This window comes from Phalacrocorax carbo, chromosome 3, assembly GCF_963921805.1.
Source record: "Phalacrocorax carbo chromosome 3, bPhaCar2.1, whole genome shotgun sequence".
NCBI classification, from domain to species: Eukaryota; Metazoa; Chordata; class Aves; order Suliformes; family Phalacrocoracidae; genus Phalacrocorax; species Phalacrocorax carbo.
The window spans coordinates 26,092,218-26,114,295 of NC_087515.1; the positions used below are offsets into that span (position 1 = coordinate 26,092,218).

A 22,078-nucleotide genomic window follows, 5' to 3' on the forward strand; every position below is an offset into this window, starting at 1 on the left:
TGAGGAGGGTGGGGGTGGCCTGAGCAGGGGTGGGAGCTTGGCAGGGCAGCCCAAGGGGCGGCTGAGAGGAAACTGAGGAGGAGGTATAACCCCAGAGGGACTATAGCCAGTGGGTTCCTCCATGCCTGTGCAATTAATTAAAAAGGAGCAGGATCTGACCCACACCTCCTGTGCTCCCATCACTTCACAGAAAGTGTAGCATGCAGTGGGGCAATTGGAGACCAGAAACCAGGGAGGAGAGGTGTTTGGAGGGAAGCTGAGGTGTTTTCCCCAAGCGTTTGCTTATTTTTGTGCTTTTATGTCTTTCAATATTAGAATCAGTAATTAAAAGTGTGTTCACTGGCAATATATTAAATCGATTAAAATTCCCTGAGTTGAAACAGTCTTGCCCGCAGCAGTAATATATTAACATCTTCATGAGAGTTCAGTTTCGTTCTGCTATGAATGCACGAAATGAGGTAGCCTGATATTTCATATAAGGGTTCACTGTAGCAGAAAGCAACTGAGAAGACTGCACAAATCAGGGCTTGAAAAATATATTGTGCGTTCAACTACCTATTAGGCACCTTTATAATAAATGCAATTGCAATCGTGAAAGGACAAGCCATAGAGGTACTGAATCGCCTCAACTTCAGTGATCACTCCCAGAAGTCAGGATTTCTAAGTCTACGTTATTTGCATTTCATTTTCATACCAGCATTATTATTTTTCTGGAAATACACCTTTCCTGAGGACATATGTGCCAGTTAATGTTTGACTTCTAGGCTAAATAGAGAGATAATAGACAATCTACAACACTATACGCAGGGAAAACTATGAAAAAATTAAGACTATCATGTCACTACATTGGGTTCTGATTGAATTCAGGTAAAACCAGTACGTGTTTTCAGACTTAAATTATTCTCCAGATAATGTACCTGTAAAGAAAAAGACCAAACGCTTGTTTGAAAAACATTGCTGTAGAATTACTGTTGTACTTTGTCCACATTCTCCGGGGCTGGTATGTGAATTTTGGAATACACAACATCTATCTGTTCAGCAATCTTTTTGATCCATTTTCTTCAATAGAACAAATTATTTTGATCAGCTTATTTTCATCCCCGTTGTGAAAAAAGAGAAGATCGGTTTGAGAAAGGGTAAATTATTAAGCTGTTTTTAATAGAAGCTGTTTATTTTTCAGGGTTTCCTGATGTCCCCACAGGAAAGGTTAGCCCTTACATTTTACGCAGAACAACCCTAAATCCGAGAACCAGTCCCCATCTGGCTTCCCCAAGTGAGAAATTGCCTTTGCCTACAGAAGATGTACGAAAAAGCAGACCAGATAATCTTGGTGAGCGCTCCTGTTCGACACCTGGTGGCAGCAAACCACAAAAGGTAACTAAAAAAATTTATCTGGGTATGAAAGCCATGGGAAGAACTAATACATTCACGAAGTGTATTCATCTTGCCAAGTAAGTTTGAGGACGTCATTGTTCTTTACATTTCTCAGCAATACAGTGAAGATAGGATCATAAATACTGAATCGCTGAAACATGACAGAGGTTGTGACCATGCTAGCAATCTGCAAATTGTTCCTGTGATGTAATTTGTGACTTCATTGGGAAATCGATGAGAAATGTAAATTAAATACAGGTATATTTTTCAGTTTCTTAGAATGGATATTAAAGATGAGATATTCCTTATACGGTATCTTCCTAGGTTTCAGAAAAAGTGAACAGCAAAAGAATTAAGCTCTGGGAGTCTGAGTTGAGGCTTAAAGCTTTCTGCTAACAACTTTTCTTGGAATTCCAGATTTGAGACAATATAAAATAACTTCAGATATTTGAGAGGCTGTTAAACATGTAAATAGGGAACACTTAGATTGTAAAGAAACTAGACTTTAACGTTAGTGTTTACCAGATTTTAAGGTTATCAAAGTAAGTAAATACTAGAGTTAGGTTCTGAAAGCTGATTTTTATTAAAAAAAGTTTACTGTCTGAAGTTTACATTAACTTTGCAAGTGTTTTAAGTAATATGCTGGTGGACAACAAGCTGACCATGAGCCAACAATGTGCCCTTGTGCCCAAGGCCAACAATATTCTGGGGTGCATTAAAAGGAGTGTGGCCAGCAGGTCGAGAGAGGTTATCCTCCCCCTCTACTCAGCCCTAGTGAGACCACATTTGGAGTACTGTGTCCAGTTTTGGGCCCCCCGGTTTAAGAAGGACAGGGAACTGCTTGAGCAAGCCCAGAGGAGAGCTACCAAGCTGATCAGGGGGCTGGAGCATCTCCCTTATGAGGAAAGGCTGAGACACCTGGGTTTGTTCAGCCTGGAGAAGAGAAGGCTGAGGGGGGATTTCATCAATACCTACAAATATCTAAAGGGTGGGTGTCAGGATGATGGGACTAGGCTCTTTTCAATAGTGCCCAATGACAGGACAAGGGGCAATGGGCTCAAGTTGGAACACAGGAAGTCCCACCTCAATATGAGAAAAATCATCTTTACTGTGAGGGTGCCAGAACAGTGGCACAGGCTGCCCAGGGAGGTTGTGGAGTCTCCTTCCCAGGAGACATTCAAATCCCACCTGTATGTGTTCCTGTGCCCCCTGCTCTAGGTGTCCCTGCTCAAGCAGGGGGGTTGGACAAGATGATCTCCAGAGGTCCCTTCCAACCCCTACCATTCTGTGATTCTGTAATATGACACACTGCTGAATGTTTCACAGTACCTCAGGAAAAGGTGTTCTTTCTAAGCTGATGCAAATGCTTTGCAGATTGTATAAAAACGTTCCAGCTTTAGGACAGAAATAAACCTTTTATTGTCTGAAATCTCCTCCCAAATTTTTAACCATGCTATCTGAAGCTGAGCAATAACAGAATAGTTATTATATATTGATACTTCTTTACATGAGGGCTACATAGAAATAAGCCAGTAGATAAAAATACTTACAGTTTTCCAGGTTACACAAAAACATTCTCTTGGCTGTGGAGCCTGCTGCACAGCCAAAAGTGAAGGCATAAAGCAAATGTACAACCTTTGGGTGGTTTTTTTCTGTTGTTGTTTTTTTGTTTTGTTTGGTTGTTTTGGTTTTTTTTTTTAAATGCAGTTATTTTGTGTTAGCACCTAAAGTATGTTGGCAAGATACCAAAAGTAAGTAAAGTCAAGAGCCACGTAGTTTAGTGGTTGTATGAGTTTTGAGGCCTGAAAGCACCATTGGGAAGACGAGCAGATCAGAAACGTAATTTGTTTTGACCTATAGCAATGAGAAATCTGTATTTTGAAGTGAGACTGAATCCACTGAATTCGTGTATGTTGTTTCAAGGGTTAATTACCATACTTGCCAAAATTTGCTGCTTCTTACAGACACTGCCTGGAGGTCTGTGTTTTATTACTGTGTTATTAAGCAATGCCAATAAATTTTATTTACACACTTTTATGTATGTTTTCCTGTAACTTTAGAAACAAATGGAGGGTTTTGCTTGTAAAGAAATTTAGTAGTGCAAAAAAGAAAGGAAGCCTTGGCAGCAGAATTTTGCATAGTAATCACCTGCCAGCATGGTGTAAGCTTATTGTAGGTTCTTGCTGACCATAGTCAAGGTTACAGCGAATAACAAGTAATCAGTAACAAATGGTTTTTAATTTAGCTGGGAGACAGATTTCCCAAACAGTCCTCCTCTTTGCCTAAGCTTGTACTGTCTAGGTCTAAGGACAGGATACTCCCTACCTTCAACTACATAGGAGAAATTAAGATTTCAGGGCTGTTTTTTACCCTCAAGTGTAAACATGCAGAACTCATCAGTTCCAGGAATTTGTGCCCTTCTCTTTTGGACACTGCTGGATTTATGTGCTTGGTTTATTTCAAGATGATGTATATTTGGGAATTTCTGGAGGAATTGTTCATAATATTGTTCCGTCATTTGTTGAAACCATCAAAATGTGTTGTTTCATGCTTTATATTAATACAGTAAACAGTGTGTCTTGTTTTGAAATAAGTCTTGTTTCCTTCTCTTTGACAGGTACTTATATGTACTTCATTTAGGCACCCAGTTTCAAGCTGTTTCAAATTTCTCAAGGTGTTTAAAATGTGCCCTGTCATTTTCATATGCAAATTTATTCAATTGCCTATGTGAATTTGATGTAGAATTTAAATTGAGTGCTTTGACTGCACATCAGTTAAAACATGAAGGCAGTGGTTTCTGTCCATATGTCAGCAAAAAAAGTGACAACTATGTTTTATGTTTGCAGAATATGTACAGGAAAAATTAAATACAGATCTCGGTACACAATACCTGGTACCTTACTAAACAGATTAAGAGTACTGTCTGTTCCAGTTTTAGCTTTATTCTGCTTCCAGCAAATAGCTTGCCAGCTGCGTAGCACATATTCCATTTTACACCACACCAAAACAATTGATATCAAGTCTCACTGTATTGTATATTCAAAGTGATAAATGTGTTCAAAATATTTTTTCTGTTTTCAATATGTACGTATGTTTTTTGAAAATTGCCAATATCTTGTCTTCTGCAGTGAGTTTTTGATCTACTGCAGAAAGCTAATATGGTTTTCGGCTACCATAAAACAGGACATTTTTGTGTTACAGGTAAATGATGAACAGCAGTCACCAGCAGTAACAGCTTTTCCACCAACGAAATCTACTTCAAGGTCACCACTTTGCCCATATAAGCAATCCACAAAAACTGTCTCTGATAATACTAGGGAGAGTCGTATGATGCACAAAGCCAAAAATTCTTTAAATGACCAAGGGCTACCTGAGCAAGATGAGCAAAAAGAAAATTGTAAGGTGCAGTGAATCTGTATGGACTTAATCGCAACTCAGAATAACTGACCATCAAAAACTGGTTTGTTAATGAAATATCAGAACTATATGGAGGGCACCATTTTCACTTATCCAATGATTAATCATATTTGGGTTCTGCAGAGCTTGTTCTTGAATATTTACTAACACCGATAGTCACTCAAACTTGTGGAATGATAATGAAGGAAAAGATATAATTGGTCTTCTGTAGAATTTTCTGTAAGTAATTCTTCATAAACCTGTTTAAAAGATTAAACCACAGAGAAAGTGGAGGTGTTGCCATGTAGTTCATTGTTGCCTTTTTTTTTTCTATGTACCAAAGGTTGATTTACAAATGGAAACTAAACTCACCTAAGTACCTCTAAAAATTTTAGGTTCCGGGAAAAATGAGGAAATGAGGCAAACACTGTTGAATGGTTCAAAATGAAGCAGTGACTTAATTTGTATGTGCAAAACCAAATACAAAACTAGGTCCAGTGCACTGTGTCTTGGTATCCCTTGTTTCAGATGGAATAACATCGTGCAAGGGAGGATGACACCTCATCCAAACCAACCCAGAGAGGACTGTCTGTTTTCCCTGAAAGTATTAGGAAAATCAAGCTCCTGCACAGTAGTGCCCTGAGACCCCGAGTTGCACAGCAGAGAGGCATTTTCATGTTATTCTTCTATCAAAAAGATGTTGTTACTCCTTTCAACAAAAGCGAGTAATAATGTTTTCTACTCCTTGAAAAAGATTCCGTAACTTAAAATGAAAGACAACACTTTTGTTCCAAGTTGAACTTTCAAAGTATAACGTGCTTTTCTAATGATACAAAAGTAAGATTCTCCTTGGAGTTAGTTTTACACTCAAGGCAGAGTGTTCTTCTCTATTTACATGTACATACGCACCATTATTCTGCCTTGCTTTACAGCATTGTCCATTGGAACGCAGTTTATGAGAAAAATAATCTACTCATCAGTCTAACTGAAGAACTTCTAAAGAAATTCAGCATTTGTTTCAACTAAGTCTAGCAGAATAACACAAACCAAAACATTCCACATAGTTCAAATAACAAAAACTTTATATACAAGCTATCCTTCAGTAACTACATATACCTATGGTTGGGGTCAGATCAGTAGATCTTGTGGCTTTTTCTTAAACATCTCCAGTTGTTTGTTAGTTAATTCAAGTATTAGGTAATTAAAACAATCCTTGTGGCACTATGCCTAGAGGCATCTTCCAGGGAGACAGAAAGAGGCCCATCTTAAGGGATGCATTTTGATTGCCTCATCTTCTGTCAATACACTAACAAAGCTGCTCATAAAAATGACATTATTTCAGATAAGGTTTTGTATCTTCAAATTATTTTGGGAGCATGTGTGGAATTGTAGCATTTTTTTTTTTAAATTAACTCTCCTGAGGTAGAAGCATGTGTGTGAAAATGTATTGGTAACGAAAAATAGGGAAAAAAACCACCAAAACTCCAAAACAAAACTGGTTTGTTTTATTTATCTCAGTCTTTGTTTTTCTATTTTAATCTGATGCCTTGAAAAGTGTCCCACTTGGAGAAGAGTGTGGAAAAAACATCTATCTTTAGCAAGCTGTCTAATCTTAACCAGACAAGTTTAAACAGCTATGTTATAATGAAGTAGAGTAAATATCATTGCTAAGAGAAAGGATTGAGGCTTTATTAATTACATATTTTCCAACTTGGCTATGTTTGTATTTTATAAGCCTTTAGATGTCGGTAAGTGTGAAATGTTTGCTTTTTGAAAGATTATAATGCCTGTTATTTTTCAATAACTAGTATGTATTGTAGTACCAGCTAATCTTAGCTTTTGGCATATGAGCTAATATAGGTTAAGATTTTCAAGAGATCTTAAGTTATTTAGATTAATACCTAAATCACATGAAAATAGGACTTAATATTCTACATCCTATTGCAAACTGATGAGACTTCAGGTCACTAATTCAGGTAGGGTTTTGAAAGCTGTACTGAAAACTTAATTTCCAACCTATCTGTAAATCAAGCATGAGCAGTAAGAAAAAATCAAAATGCCTCATCGGAATTCCTAATAAGGTAAGAGGATTGCGTAGGACGTGTTTTGCCGGTGTAGCTATCCATAACGAATGAAAGGGCACTTGCATCTGGCTTTCTATTCTGATTGTGAACGTCCCTGTAAAAACACTGTCTTTGGTGCTCTGGTATTGTTCTTAGCATGTTAACCTGGTAGTTGCCATAGTGACGCTATGTTACGTCACAGGAAGATGCATTAACTGGATCTCTTCTTTGTTTTCCTGTTTGCCCAAGGTTTTTATTGTAATTGGTGTAAAATCTAGTTTGCTATCCTAACTAATTTTGAATGCTCTCTGAAATGCCTGAAGTTGCAGGATAAAAACACATTGCAGGAGTGCTGGTGTCCTTTTGCCATGTGCTCTGACAGCTGATGCAAGGGTCCGGCTGGTTTGTGATGTTCAGCTCTTTCTTCAGGCTTTGAACTATTCTTCTCCTTTTTACCTAGTAATGAAAGGAAAACATGAAAGGAGATTTGTTTGGCTGCTGCTGTTCCAGGATTATTATTAAGGGCTAATGTTTGAACTGATCTCTCATGTCAAAATCTCAAAAGCTCCCATGTCAGATCCTGCCCTGACTTCTTGCAGCGTACTCTGCTGCAGAGATCATCAGGAGTTCCCCAAGCCTTGAGCACAGGAACAGGACAGAAGCGGTAGGCCTGAGACAGCCCTTTGCTTCCTGTGACATAGCCACACTCTAACCAACTGCCATTTGGAAGAGTTTGTACAAAAGTTTTTCAAAATTAATCCTTAGTAGGGGAAATGCTATGTATTGAACATGAGCCTGTGCTATTTTCTCGAGTATTGGCGTCCAGAAGATGATCCGCACTGCATTGCGGTTCCACTCTTGGGCACAGCGCTGCCATCGCTAACGTTTGTTGGCTCAGAGCAGGATCGCTCAGAAGAGTCTGCCAGTCCAGTAACGACTGGCGGGAGGGAAGGGTGGAGCTGAAGAAGGAAACATGTTCTCGCTATCCAGCTTGCTAATTTTGTTGATGTGCCCTTTAACTGAAGCAGATCAATACACTTTAAATAGAGGAAGAAAAATAACAGGTAGAGCTACAGTGAATCCAAATCTGTCTAGTCTCAGGCATGCGCACTGGACAATAATCCTATAGTGCCCTAAAACCTCGAAGGCAATGACAGAGAAAAGTGCAACGCCCATCTAGTGGGGATTTTCTTTGTACTATACGTTGCAAATGAGCTCCTTTTAGACAGGGGAACGTAGCTGAACAACGTAAACGCTCTGTACAGTAGTGAAAGTAGTGGCCATAGCCCAGACGCCACCTCTGTGGTGAGAACACTCCAAATTTGTCCCAGAACTGGTTTCAGCTGCCTGATCCTTGCTCCTGCTGTTTGAGATTTCAGCCATCTAACCCTTAAACTGACTCCATCTGCCTCTGCCTTTGCCACCTTATCCTAAATAGATTACGATAAGGCTGCCAGTGATTTTCTGTAGAAAACAGTAACTGAAAACAGCTGCTTGAACTTTTTAAAGATGTTGACAACTGAATACATGGTGGACTACTGTGAAAGCAGATTGCAACAGCAGTATTCAAAAGCAATGTGGACTTGTTTAAAATACGGAGTAATATATCCATAGTTGCAGTGACAGGAGATAGGCATGTCTCCTCTGTTATGTATATGTGCGTGCACATATTCAATGACACACTTACAGATATACTCAAGCACTTATTTCAGCATAGAGTTCAGAAACTATAAGGAACTTAAAAAAACAGGATGTAGCTATAAAACAGCTAAATCTGCTTAGCTTTTTGCATTGTTTTATTTGTCTTCCTGGAAGCTTAACAGCAGACAAATCACGATCTCTATTCACAATTCAGCTGTTGAAATACTTAGGTGAGTGCCCTGATGATTGATGGGTGCACAGAAAATTCAGCAGCTTTCTCTATTTTGGTTTTCAGCTACTGTGTTTCATAAATTAAACAGACGAAAGCTTAGTGAGAATCTGCTCTCAATACTGGATGGTGCTTCAGGGTTCCTTTACTTAGAAGGCCTGCTGAGTACCACATGAAATACAGTGTAAATGCATCTGATATTGTGAAGGAAGATTGCCTTTTTCACTAAGTCTGTGTATCCGCATCAGATTACTGATTGTTTGGGTGTTTTTTTTTTTAGAGGCAATACAGGGGAGTGGGAAATTCATAATTGTGGTTGGGGACTGCTTTGATTTTTTTCACTATAAAGGGAAATGTTCTGTATTCTTTAGACCTCATTCTGAAAAATAATCTGTTTTCAGTACACTTGTTTTTTAACTGTATGTGTGGCTTTAGTCATTGCCTGCCACTGAGTGATTGAAGATTTTAGTTTTCCTGAGGAGCATAGTTTGGATCCTTTTTAATTAACTTAGATTCAGATCATGGCAGTTAACAATAGCAATGGAGATGACTGATACTTCGTCCTTTTGGGGTTTTTTTCTTCTAAATTTCTTGAGAGCAATTACAGGAGGAAAGAACCTGGATTGTGATTTCTAGATCTTCTACTTGCCTAACTCCTTGTTTAACTTGGTTAGCTACTCTTTTACCTCTTTTTTTTATTTAAGTAAGTGCTATGTGTCTGGCTCCTGATACTGTCTTCAGATCAACAAATCTTCTGTTACATGTGGAAGTATTGGTTTATATCAAAGAATCTAAATAACAGTCTCTTATTAACTGCACATACTCTAAAATAGTGATTTTAGTATGAATGGGAAAGGTACCATACGATGGGTTTGTTCAGGTGCCTCAACCCCCATTGCTGGCTGCTTTGACACAGCAGCATGCTGCCTGTGTTGTAAGCATCGTTTTAACGTGCTAAAATGATATGGAAAAAACGGAAGGTTAGTGAATCAACTGCAGGAAAGAGAATTAGCCCTGGAAGTTCTGTCAGAGCTTGTAAAACATAGATAGGTTCACAGGTAGAGTTCACGCTGCATTTGGCTACAGCTCAGAACTCCTAGGCGGGCAAACTGGAGTTGTGTCTTTGCTCTAATGCTGACACTTCGATAAAATGCACAGTGAACCTAACCTGCCATAAGACTGACACTGGAAGAGCCACGTCCCACACCATGTGAACTGGTGAAGGGTTGCACAGGTCTAACAAAGGATGTTGTGGACAGAGCAAACTTTAACGAAGATTTCTCCCCCGCTCGTTTTGTACTCCTTATCCCTTCAGCAGCAGAGCAAAGGGTGGGATTACGGTAATTTTAAAGGCAAGTCTCCCTGTTTCAGCCACCACAGTTGCTATTTCTGCATTGCTGCCTAGGGTACATTGTAAATACGTTGATGGGAATGTAAGCGATTGCTGGCTTGCTGTAGCAGGCAGGAGGATTCCACAAATTTGCATCGTCCCTGTGGTACACTGGAGATGCTTCTATAAATTCAGTAATGTAGCTATGATTATTCTATGATTATTCTTCTCCTCACCTCTCAATTAACCAGTACTGCACGTATTGTTCCCTGTCAAATATCTTATTTCGTCAGATGCCAGAGAGCAGTGTTGTTCTCTTTTCAAATTGCTGGTTTGATTTCTGGCAGTACTTGATTGCTTTAAAATGTGCTTTCTACATCCATTTTCCTCAATACTTAATTACTGGAGAAAAAAGACTGAAATGAGGTTTCAGTTCAGTACGTGTTTCACTTTTGTCCCCACTTTCTCATTCATTTATTTCCTCTAGCTCACTGAAGCAGTCTTAGAGATTTTATCCCCCATTTGCAAGAAATTTTGCAGTCCAGATTATCTCTCACAGCTAAACCTCCCTGGAAAATGCATCTTGTGCTGGGAAGAAGCACAGAGGAAAGACTGCAGAAGAGGTGGTGAAAAGCAATTCAATATCAAACCAAAAGTGCAATGAGGGTAGGGAGGCAAATCACAGCTGGTCATTTTAGAAGACTGTTCCACTGGCCGTGGCAAAAGCGCCTTGTGCCTGAAACAGTGCTGCAGTAACAGCACGAGAGTTGAGTTAGTCAGGAGTCACAACACATTACAGGAACATTCTTGTAACTTTGCAGTGAAGAGTTCAGTTTTAACATTGCAAATGCAGTTTCCATCTACGCTAAGTACTACACAAAGTTAGAAGCAGGCACTGCTTTACAAGATTGCAGCTATTACAGCACTAGCAATGCTTGAGGATCATCTAGGGTACTTCCATTTCTGTACAGGAAAGTCTTTAGGCATCTACAGTGCAGGTAACTGCTTGAAAGCACTTGGCTCTCACCTTTATCCCCCTTCCCTTGATGTGACCTGTTCTGTCATAAGTGCCCGTGGGAAGATAAGAGCCTGCATGCAGTAGGCTATCATGGAGCAGTAGCTACATGAAACGCATTGCATTAAGGTAGCAGCAAATTTACTTTGTCTTTGTACAAACACTGTGGAACTCTGCTACTAAATCATAGCCTGGGATTCCATATAGTCTAAGGTTCTTCCTACCACGTGCACAGGTTCTGCAGAGGTAAGACACTGACTTGAAGCTCCAGAACTCACTGGAGCAAAACAGTCTCTCTCACTTTTGGTTTTGGTTTGGGTTTTTTTTTTTTTGCATGTTTTCCTGTGACCCTTGTGTTTATCTATTTCAGTCTTACAAAGAGCCAAGACCATTTAAGCTAAATACATCAGTGATCCAGTATAACCATAATGGGAGAAAGGAGACAAGTGACAAAACCTGTGGTCTGCAATTTGAATTCCAGCCAGTTAGGTGACCTTTTTGATACCTACTCTCTTGAAAAATACAAGAGTAGATTCTGAATTGCAGATGATTGCTGAGTAGACTGAGAGCATCTGACCAGTGTGGTTTGACTTGATCAAGACTGAGAAAATTATTAATATTTCAGTAAGAATGAATCAATTGGAAAATGGATTATGAGTTAATCAATTAGGATTACTAGAGCATCCCCATGGAATTTTGCTTTAATATGAGATGAGAATCATGATAGCCTCTTTTTGTTCTGTGGAAGATGACCTGTGGGTATTCATGACATAAAATGGAGTCTAGAAGCTGTCATGTAGAAAGGCAAAAAGGACGTGTGGAGTTAGAAGCTGTTCCGTGGATTCTGAGGAATTTATTGGGAGAATCTTAAGACTTGAGTTCAATTTGAGGGTCATTATGATGGGCATTCAATCTTAAGCACTTTAGCAGAAAATTAATTCCTCTTATTGAAAGATACTAAGGAGGACAATTGATAATCCACTCTCCATGAGCTAGAAGCACGAAATGTCCAATGCTTTAAAACACATCACTTCTGTAACTCAGCTTACTGCTGTTCAGAAAAGATCCAAACTCCTTGTGATAGAGATCCAATGGATTGCTCTGTGTACATGCTTTGTTAAACTGACAGATGAGATTTGCGGTCTTCAATGTCAAGTGATTTTCTTTTGAGAAGTTTATGGACTTGATAGACATTAAGAAATGCCCAAGAACAGTGAAAAGAGCATCTTTAAAATCTCCTCTATGGCTCTAAAGTGATTCTTACAATAATTTCTAAACTAATCTAAAAGTTATTAAAACCTATCCACAAGGCTGCCTTTTGTAAATATTATAAGGTAATTTTATACCTTATGTGTTCCATTTTGCTGAGTTGACTGCTAAAGTGAACCTTCAACAAAAGGGAAAACTCCAGTATTGGTGATCAAGGCTATGGGAGACAGAGGACTGAGAGCGCTTGTGGCCAGACCTGCATAGTGCTGAGCCAGCAGATTTGGTCCTGTGTTTTAGCTATGTGAGTGTCACCTTTTCCTCTGTTTCCCCTCTAGATCTTGCTGACATAGAACTAAACCATGTTCTGGGTTAGGCTGATTTCAGTGGCTAAAGTAATGAAAGCTGTCAGCTACTCAGGTGTGAAGATTCAATCGTATGCGTGTCCTGTGGTTGTGAGATGGACCATGTGAGATGGACTCATCTGTTTATATTTTCCAGTTGTCTCCATGTATGCAAACACTGGTTTACATGGACAGACACCTGCGTACTTGAAGAAAACGGTATTTGCCACTGTGCGTACATAGTTGAATGTGCATATGAAATGGGAAGAACTGGAGCAACATTTCAGTATACTCAGCTCTGCATTATATACTGCTAGGGCAGGCAGTGAAATGAGTATGTCCGGTTGAAACTTCAGAAGACATTTAAGAAATTGAAATTAAGCTATTCACGCTGGAATCTCTAAAATTATTAGCCGTGCCACTTTGCCAAAATAGAAGATCCCTACTTTAAGCCCCATGCAGAAGGGAACTTGTTTCACAGGACATTTCCCCCTCTGCCTGAGATGGGGCCACTGGGTCAGTACTGGTTTGGAGGAAAGTTTCCACATACCAGATCACTGACATTTTCTGTTGTGAGAAGAATAAACTTGGGTCCTGTGCTCATCTCAGAGCAGTCATTTTCATTTTTACTGGTTTACTTTTAAAACTTTCCCATGCGCAGTATCTAATTATGGTACATTACAAAAATCTGTATTTAAACGGTAACAGCGCACAGTGCTGAAAGGGACTGTTGGTAAATTGCTTATTCGCTTTGATGATTAAGCCAGTAATTATTGCATTAGCATCCTAAACCACACTCATCTGCTGATACATCTCCTCCTAAGGCAATCCCATGAGACATGATGGGCTAAGTAGAAAGGGGATGGCACTTGAAGGGAAAGGCAAAGAACGTGTAGGAGATAGTGCCAGGGATTAAGGGGAGGTTGCTTTCTCCCATGTCCGCTTCAGTGTGACTCAGGAGAGTGCTTGGGCGTGGCACATAAAAAAAGGATTTTTTTATTTTTTTTTTTTTTTTTGCCTTAGAAATGTAAAAATAGACCTTTCCACTACTGGCTATGAAAAGCCCTATGACATTTCCTGCCAGGTCTTATCACTGAGGCTATACTCCCACAGTAATCAAAGCAAATAATTTTATTTGGTTGAGTAAGATGGCCTTTCAGCTTCCACACCACTGTGGTGTTCAGTTGCCTGTGCTCTTCTGCATTCCTGTCCTGAAACACTTGGTAACACTGCTCGATGCCTTTTATCAGCTGTATTCCACCTCCCCCTCACCTGAGGTAAATCTTTTGGTGTCTTTACACTGCATTTTTTTTTTTTTTTTTAAGAATGATTGCTTTATGATCCTCCTAAAAGCAAAGGCATAAAACAAGTGTAAGATATTACTTTATGTCTTCAGGAGGTTTTGGCTTTATATGATAAAATTCCAGGAAATAAGTTACTTGGAACAGTTCACTCGCTAGAAGACAGACGGACACCGGATCCCGCACCGCTGCAGGTGCTGTGTTAGTTTCCCATCAATTTCCTGAAATGATGCACTTACAGACCCATTTCAGTGGCTATTTCAAGACCAGAAGTGGCATTTTTTCCACTCTCTTGGGTTCTAAGAGCTACTCTTTACCTGTACCTCTTAGCAAGAACCAGCATTTTTTTCTTTTTAAGGAAATATTTTTCATGGAATTGATGGCTTCTTGAGTTGTATCTGAGTATGGATCAGGTTTTGAGATCACTATTTTGCAGCTGAAAATCATCCTTGCACTTCTAAAGGTATAAAACTGCCTGATGTTCGTTTTGAGCAAGTGGCTAGATAAAAAAAACTCTTAGAAGCTTTCCTGAGTGGAGACCATTTCATTTCCACAGAAAATGGGGGAACCTGTTCACTCTGAAAATTCGTTAGAAAAACTCTCCAGTTTCCTAAGTGTGCTAGGGAAAAGTTATAGTTCTAAAATATAAAGGAATGTTTGAACCACCAGGGCTGGGTAGGTGAAAAGCACCCTCAGCTGAAGATTTCTAAGCAGACCACAGAATGCAGAGGTGGTAAAACACTGTGAGCAGCAGAAATAAATCTTGGTGGGAAGAGTGGTGCATGCTTTCTCCTGGGCACGCTTTCTGAAATTGCGTGTTCTAAAGCAAAGAAAATGGCTCCTCAGACATACCTTGATGAACCAGATTGAAAATTGCCTTGGGCTGGAGTCCAGTGAAAGAACTGGCCTCTGTGCCCCCACTTTACATCAATAACTATGCCATGCAGGTACATGAAGAATAACATCAAGGGGAAGGTGCTAGTAATTTTAAAAGGCTCTTGTCTTTGTGGTACTGTCCTTTCCTCCACGCATGTTTTTCTTCTATTCTTTCTTCACTCCTTCCCTGCTATGCGGTTACCACCTTTTTTTCCTAACAGAACTAAGCAATTAGCTGCTTTCTTCTACTCCTCAGTCCCCATGTAACATCGCATTGAGTGCATATCCTTCCCCCTGGAAGAGCAATGGTACTACGCTCTTTCTCAAAGCAGAAGAAGAGGCTACAGACACAAGTTCCCTGGTAAGTGGTGGGGATTGATTGGCTGATGCATGGCCAAGCATGGACGGTGGATCAGGCAATGCAGTTGGATGGGTTTAAGCATCCTCACAATGCATGAACCGGCAGTACACCTGTTGTTTTAGGGAATACATTTCAGACACGGTGCTGGAGTAAGTGCCAGCAGGAACTAGGAGAGGGGTGTTGGTTTTATATAGCAAGAACACAGAAAAGCAGAGCCCAGAGAAGCAAGCACCCAAATAACAAGTTGGCAGGTATCCAGCACAGGTAAAAAAAACACTGCAAAGACCTTGACAGATGTTTCCATCTTCTTATTTTGTCTGTCTCATCCTGAAAACAGTGATAGTGAATAAAAAGAATTTGGTTTGAAGAGAAGAAATGAAAAGAGAAAAATATACTTTTGTAGGACAAAAAGTCTACTTACTATGGAATTCCTTTCCATCCACTGGCCAATTCACTTTTAAAAATCTCAAAGTGATTCAGCTTCCATTAATCCTTTTGTGGGAACTGTGCCTGTTCTAACAAATGTCATTGTCCACAAGCTTCTCTTGGTGTAGGTTATGCTTATGCTTCTCATTTAAGCTTTCCAAAGAATGATTCTTTCTCCTGTGCACGCTACCTCCTTCTAATATAGAGAGTCAGTTTGGTCTTTTTCCTTTCATCATTGCATGACGAAACATGCTAATATGTAGTTTAAAAAAATCCTTTAAATCTGTTCTCTGCCAACTAATTATATTCGTCTTTTCTGAGTTTCTTCAAAGTCTTCAGTCAGTATTTTTGCAGAGGAAAACACCAGGCTTAAGCTCTACTCAGCTGCAGAACAATACATTGCTAGATATCAAACATGTCACAACAGGATGTAGTCAAAATCCTCTACTGTTTACAGAATCCTTCTGGAAGCGCTGGGAGCCTTCTGGAAGAAGGAACCAAGTATCTTCAGTCTCCTATTAAAGGATTCAGTCTCCTATTAAAGGATTCTCAGCTCTACCTCTATGGTGCTCAGAGCCTTGCTAAGGAGTTGACCTTAGAAATATGCTTGGCATCCTCTAGTCAGGTGTAAATTACATACCCTCTCAAATTGAGGTTCTGTTCCTGACTTTTTTTTTTTTTTACAAAACTGACTTAAAATTCACTAATTTCGGCTCAGATCATTCCTCTAACACTCTTGCTACTGACTGTCACTCAGACCAGCATCTAAACAGATATCAAAACACCATCTCTATCTCTCTCTCTCTCTAATCATGGCACTTCAAAAGACAAAATCACCTTCTACATTCTAATTATTTTATAATTCCTTTGATTGTTATTTATTCATTGTACTAAGCATATGTGTAATTCCCACACGCCTAGTGTTGAAGAAAGTACAATACTAAATGGCAGCATTACAAATTTGCAGAAACAAATAAGCAAAGGTAGCCCATTTAAAAGCCACACTATGCCAGTGCCTCAGAAATGCTCCCACCTGAATCTGCTGTAGAAGTATGAGCTTTAGAATGCAAAGCCCAAACCCCGACCATGAATCCTCTGGATCATCACACCAAATGAAACACCTTCTTGTGTAGAGGCCTTAAAGTCAGATATAGAGGAGGACTGAAACACCAAATCCCTCTCAAGGCTAGAATTAGTAGCCTCACTCCCTGGAGAACGTGGGAGAAGTGTGGGACAAAAGAGACCCATGACCCAAGCCCTGTGCACTGTGCCAGGACCCTCCAACAAGCAGTTGGCAGGCAATGCAAGTGCAAGACTCTTGTATCCTCTGCGGAGTTCGGAGTTCTGCTCCGGGCCCTTAGCAATGTTTTTTCTTTCTTTTCTTTTCTTTAATGCAGAGATTGTAAAGAAGAAAGAATTTATATTTTGCAGTTATTGGGAAGCAGGAAAACCTAGCACCTTTAAGTGAGAGGTGCTACCTCAGCTTATAGTGCTAGTGTCTCGCATTTTCGTTTTGCTCCTATTATCTAACCTAGAGGAACTACTTCAAAAGACAAGTTGAGTCATCTGCTCATGAGGTGTGATACTGAATTTGAGTCTCCCCCAGTCTGGGGAAGGCCTTGGAATCTGCCTCCCCCGTTTCATGGGCAAATGCTTCAACCAGTCTGGGATAACAGCAAAGATAATGACAACACCACTAATACAGTCTTCTCTGTGAATGACTTTAAGAAGGAGAACAGTGTGTTCTTTCAGATTTTTCAAAGAGCAATTGTAAGCCCTGCTCTCAGGAAACAGCTCTAAAATCTGGATTAAAACAAGCAAGGTGCTTTTGCTCATCCTAGATAAGATGCCAGGCTTGCAGAGGAGAGAGATGGGACTGTGGCAGCATATTTGTGCCTGGCATTTCCCATCATTTCTTCACAGGCAGCTTCCCTCTCAGCATGTGAGATTATCAGATAAGCATTTTGAGGTGTATAATTCTCAGCAGGCACCACATAGGGACCCTTAATGTTCAACTTAGAGTTTTATTTTCAGCACTGGTATCTAAACTCCTAAAAGCAAGCTATTAAAACCCAAGGTCTTCTAACTGGGTGTAGTCACAGCCTGCAAGTCTCTCTTGCTGTTTTACTCCAGAAAATAGCAGTCACAGCAAAAATATGCAGCAACAAACATTCTTTGTAAACAGGTTTTGTGTAATTAAAGTAATTCTGCACACTAAGTACATTATCTGTCTTTTAGAAACCTTGTTAGAGAGTAATACACAAAAACTTAGAGAAAAATCTCTCTTTACCAGTCCTCCATGGAAAATACCCCTCCTGCTACTTAGGTAGAATTGGTTTCTCCTCACCTTGTATTTAAATTGTGTAGCAGTTGATCTGCCATAAATTGTTGCTCAGCATTGATATAAAGCATTTCTACTGGAGGTGACAGCATATTTAATAATAGACCTTTTTTACTCACCTCATCAAGGTTATGCCTCTTACTTTTAATGTGCATTTGAAATACATCTTCTAAAGCCCTTAAAAAAATAAAAAGGAACATCAGTGTAAAAAAAGACTGTTCAAAGGCCATATACTTCCAAATGAAAAATACCACACAGCCTGTCTTTCACATCACTAAAAATACATCCCAAATTTTCACTTTTGTTCCATCCCCTCCCTGTCTCTACCATACCTGTAAATGGATTTAAAAAAAAAAACAAACAACCACAAACAAAGAAAACCCCACCAAAACATTAGACATCTTAAGGTTGTTGAATATTCTCATTCCAAGTGCATGCAGTTTGGCAGGAACTCTGCCAGGGACAGTCTTTCATGCATATAATTTCAATTTCTTCTTCCACATCTAATACAAATATAAAAGTATTGATGCTCCATTGCAACGTAGTAGCCCCCTCTGTATTTTGGTAGGGCCTAAGTCTCTCTGTTGCTACTGTGAAGTACTGTCCCACCACATTAACGGGGTGAAACTGCTGAGGGTACTGTGGTGCTGGGCAGTACTGCAAGCAGCTTCCTAGATTCGTTTATAGCTGTCATTCCTTCGCCCAGGATACTGCATTACTCAAAGATGACTTTTGAACTGCCTCTAGCCAACACTTTTTTGACCTCTGAAGGTCATTCACATGGTTTCTTTGTTATTGGTCCTCCTTTTCAGTAACTTTTAAGGAAAATGCTGGAGGTTGAACTTTCATGGTCATAGTTTTGGTAGCGAGGTGTACTAGGGAAAGAAAGATGCCTTCAGAAAGTGCTTTCAATATTTTTTTTTATAGCTATGACCAGCTGCAAGCAAAAGATGTGCTCAAGGTGATAAGCTTCGGTAAAAATAAAGACCTTACTGACTAGGGAAATTAGGTGTCCAGGTTCTACAATCATAACTTAGTTGATTCTAACCCAATGGTTGCATTTTCAGACAATCATAAAAAATGAAAATATCTGCAATGAACTGGAGGGCTCAGCAGATCTGTTTTGGTTATATACTGTATATTTGAATTGGGAGGGCATTTATGATTTTATCTGTAGAGAAACTGGTCTAAATAAATGGAGATTTTCAAATACGTGTCTATTACATTAATCCTGCAGCAGGTTAGCTAAGGCCACTAGTTGTGTCTTTTCCAGTCTGTCATAAAATCTATTTAGAAATTCAACTTCTGATCTAAAATGAAAGGCTGCTATTGATCACTTTTATTCTGCAGAGAAATTAAGTTCTGTTATTAGAGACTACTCAAGAAAACAATGGATGACTTTTCTTGTATTTTTAGTAACATTTATTTTCAAGGGAAGAGTGCACAGCATCTAAATAACCTCCATCTAAAGTCCTTTCACCCTGCAAGCCTGACCATGGCCTCCATAGTGCCCCACAGTGTTCTGACTCAGGCTCAATGCAGAGCACACACATGACCCCTGCTGCTGTCACATCATACAGGTACAAGTTTGTGTTCTCTCGTTTGGTTTTCACTAACTATAGACAACTTATTTTCTGAAGGGTACTAATCCTCCCGTTAACACGGAGGCTGACACACAGTACCTTTTCAACGTATGGTGAGTTGGTGTTTTTTGAATCTACTACTTTCCTCCCAGTGTAACCTGAAAATCCCCTTCTAATTTGGGCCTTGAAGTTTGTCTGAAAACTGCTATACCTAGAAGGATGGAGGAAAAGTCTTTCCGATTACTCAGAAAACAAACCACTTGTGTTAATGGCTGCTTGAAAAAAAAATATTTAAAAGAGCCTTAGAGATTTTACCTGAAACCATCTAGACTGAACAGTAAGTATCTTGGTTTGCTGTCAGACTGAGTTTGACTGATTTCAGGGGATTAGCACCTCTCCAGCATCAAAGCACAGCACTTGACAAAGCCTGAAATCTTAAACATTGGGGTTAAATCCTCTATCAAAGGAAGAGTTTTCCCTATTAAAGATGCAGGCCAGGAAACGGCATAGAAAAGGAGCACAACACTGTTGCTTTTAGCAGGCCTACAAACAGACCTGTGGTTTATCACAGCTCTCTAAATATTAGAAATGTAATAGATTTCTATTCAAAATGGGAGCACGAGGTGGTGGGGCTGTGTGTGTGACAGGATGTCACGTACAGAACTTGAAAGCAGAAAAGGATGCTGCAGTTAGACACCAGCAGCACTGGGTGCATTTGGCTCTAGCCTTTTTGTGTGGATCATTAACTTGATAGCACATACATCCTAAATAAAGCAATTATTGCATTTATTTATTTTGCTCTTATACGAAGGAGGAAGAACTCTAAATACAAAATCTTTTGCTGTGATGCACTTTGCTAGGGAAGACTCATTGTAGCTCCATGGCTTGCTAGCTCAGGATTGACTGGGAACTGGAATGAGACTGTTGTAACAAAAATGTCTGTCACCATACTATATAAGGGAATGAGCTTGAGAACAGGGTCAGAGAATGTAAAGTTTCCATGTTTCTACTAGAAGTCACTGGTTGAGAATATTTTCTGTTCAGCTACTCAGTTTAAATCATGACTCCTATAAAGTGCGGTCACAAAAGTTTTTATCAAATTAAACTGACTTCTGGTTTCACTTTAATCTCATTAAACCCACCAATTCTTTACACTGATTGAATAATTGGTGTAAGTTTTGTTACTCAGAGGAATAAATAAGAAATGCAAAGCACTTACTCTTTGTGATAACAACCTGTAATCAAAATATCATTTGTAAGATCTTGAAGAAAACGAAGATACTCCTCTTCTCCTCTATACAAATACACAAGCTGTCAGCATCTTTCTTTAACATACGCTGAATACAAATAAGGTTTACCATACCACCCAAAGAGGTAGCAGTTTTATAGTAATTAAACAAACCGAAATAAAAAATTTTTACAACATATTCAGAAGTGATGAATCTATTTACTAGTCTGCAGTTTGTTACTATCCAGGTTTATACTTTTCAAAATGACTGATTTTCACAGTTCTGTCAACTCCCTAATTACTTTAATCCATGAATGTAATCAATTAATGTAATTAATCAAGAATATCTATGCCTTTTGTGAATAATTAGTTAAAATAGTTCCAATGCACAAAGTGTAGGTATCAGGAGACAAATTATTATTAACATTGTTTATTTATTTATTATTTTCTTATTCTTAACATATTTAGTTTGCCTACAGTAAGAGGGGACAGGGTAGCATGACTCAGAAAAGCTCTTCCAACTTTCTGATCCCACACTTCCCCAGCAAGTAGCTGAATCTTGCATCACTAATAGAGTCCCTTCTACTCAGCCATACAGCCATTGGTAATTGGCTTTTGTGCCATGTTTTCAATTTTCTACCAGATTCCTACTTCAATATTTTGGTACAAAGCTTAGAAACAATTAAGAGGGACAAAAAATATTTAACTTACTTTTCTCCAAGTTGTGATCCTGGAGAAAATGGCATTTCAAAGTCGGGGATCCATAATTCATGGTTCTGCCACAAACAAGTAAAGAGGAAAAGCAGATTTTTTTATTACCTTTGTATTAACATTTTGTATTTCCACTCAGAGCACCAGGGGGAAATGATCTGCTTCATAACATATCAAAATCACAACAACATCATACTCAAGTGACAGGCTAGCTTACGTGAAATAAATGTCTTGAGTGTCAATCACTCATACAAATAAGGAAGCAGTAGTATTATTAGGTAGGTTTGTGTTAGCAAAAATGGAAACAAGCTTGTATTACCTGAGAAAATGCTATAAAGGAAATCAGAAATTCTGACAAAATAGAAAATATTTGCAGACCTCATTCAAATAGCACAGCTTTTTCTTTAAAGGAATGTGCAAAATACTTTAGTGTCTTTGAAAGAAAACTTAGAAAACCCGATTTATATTGATAATATCTTTTGCTGTAGATTATTGAATGGGAATAGGAGCTTCTCTTGATAATGTCGTAAAATGAAAGTTTTGGCAGTTGGAGCAAGGAACAGAATAGTCCCAGCTAGCACGGGGCTAGCACAAATCATGCCTGTGGTGCCCAGGCTGAGCTGTATAGAAATTCAACACAGATTCTGTAAAGG

At 39.2% G+C, this 22,078-nt stretch overlaps 2 protein-coding genes across 4 annotated transcripts in view; one reads left to right on the top strand and one right to left on the bottom strand.

The window, feature by feature from the left end:
* Window positions 1-5,069, top strand: part of CENPF (centromere protein F) — a 44,299-nt gene extending 39,230 nt beyond the window's left edge. For all 3 annotated transcript variants that reach the window (XM_064446235.1, XM_064446237.1, XM_064446236.1), the window contains 2 exons: window positions 1,181-1,374; window positions 4,576-5,069. In XM_064446235.1, the coding sequence (XP_064302305.1) occupies window positions 1,181-1,374; window positions 4,576-4,785 (404 nt within the window). In that variant the 3' untranslated portion in view covers window positions 4,786-5,069. The remainder of the gene's footprint in view (window positions 1-1,180; window positions 1,375-4,575) is intronic.
* LOC135312389 (spermatogenesis-associated protein 7 homolog) overlaps window positions 4,910-22,078 on the bottom strand; it is a 57,912-nt gene continuing 40,743 nt past the window's right edge. The window contains exons 8-11 of the mRNA XM_064445472.1: window positions 21,426-21,490; window positions 20,706-20,780; window positions 18,023-18,080; window positions 4,910-7,289 (exon numbers count right to left, since the gene is read on the bottom strand). Coding sequence (XP_064301542.1) covers window positions 7,125-7,289; window positions 18,023-18,080; window positions 20,706-20,780; window positions 21,426-21,490 — 363 coding nt within the window. The 3' untranslated portion in view covers window positions 4,910-7,124. The remainder of the gene's footprint in view (window positions 7,290-18,022; window positions 18,081-20,705; window positions 20,781-21,425; window positions 21,491-22,078) is intronic.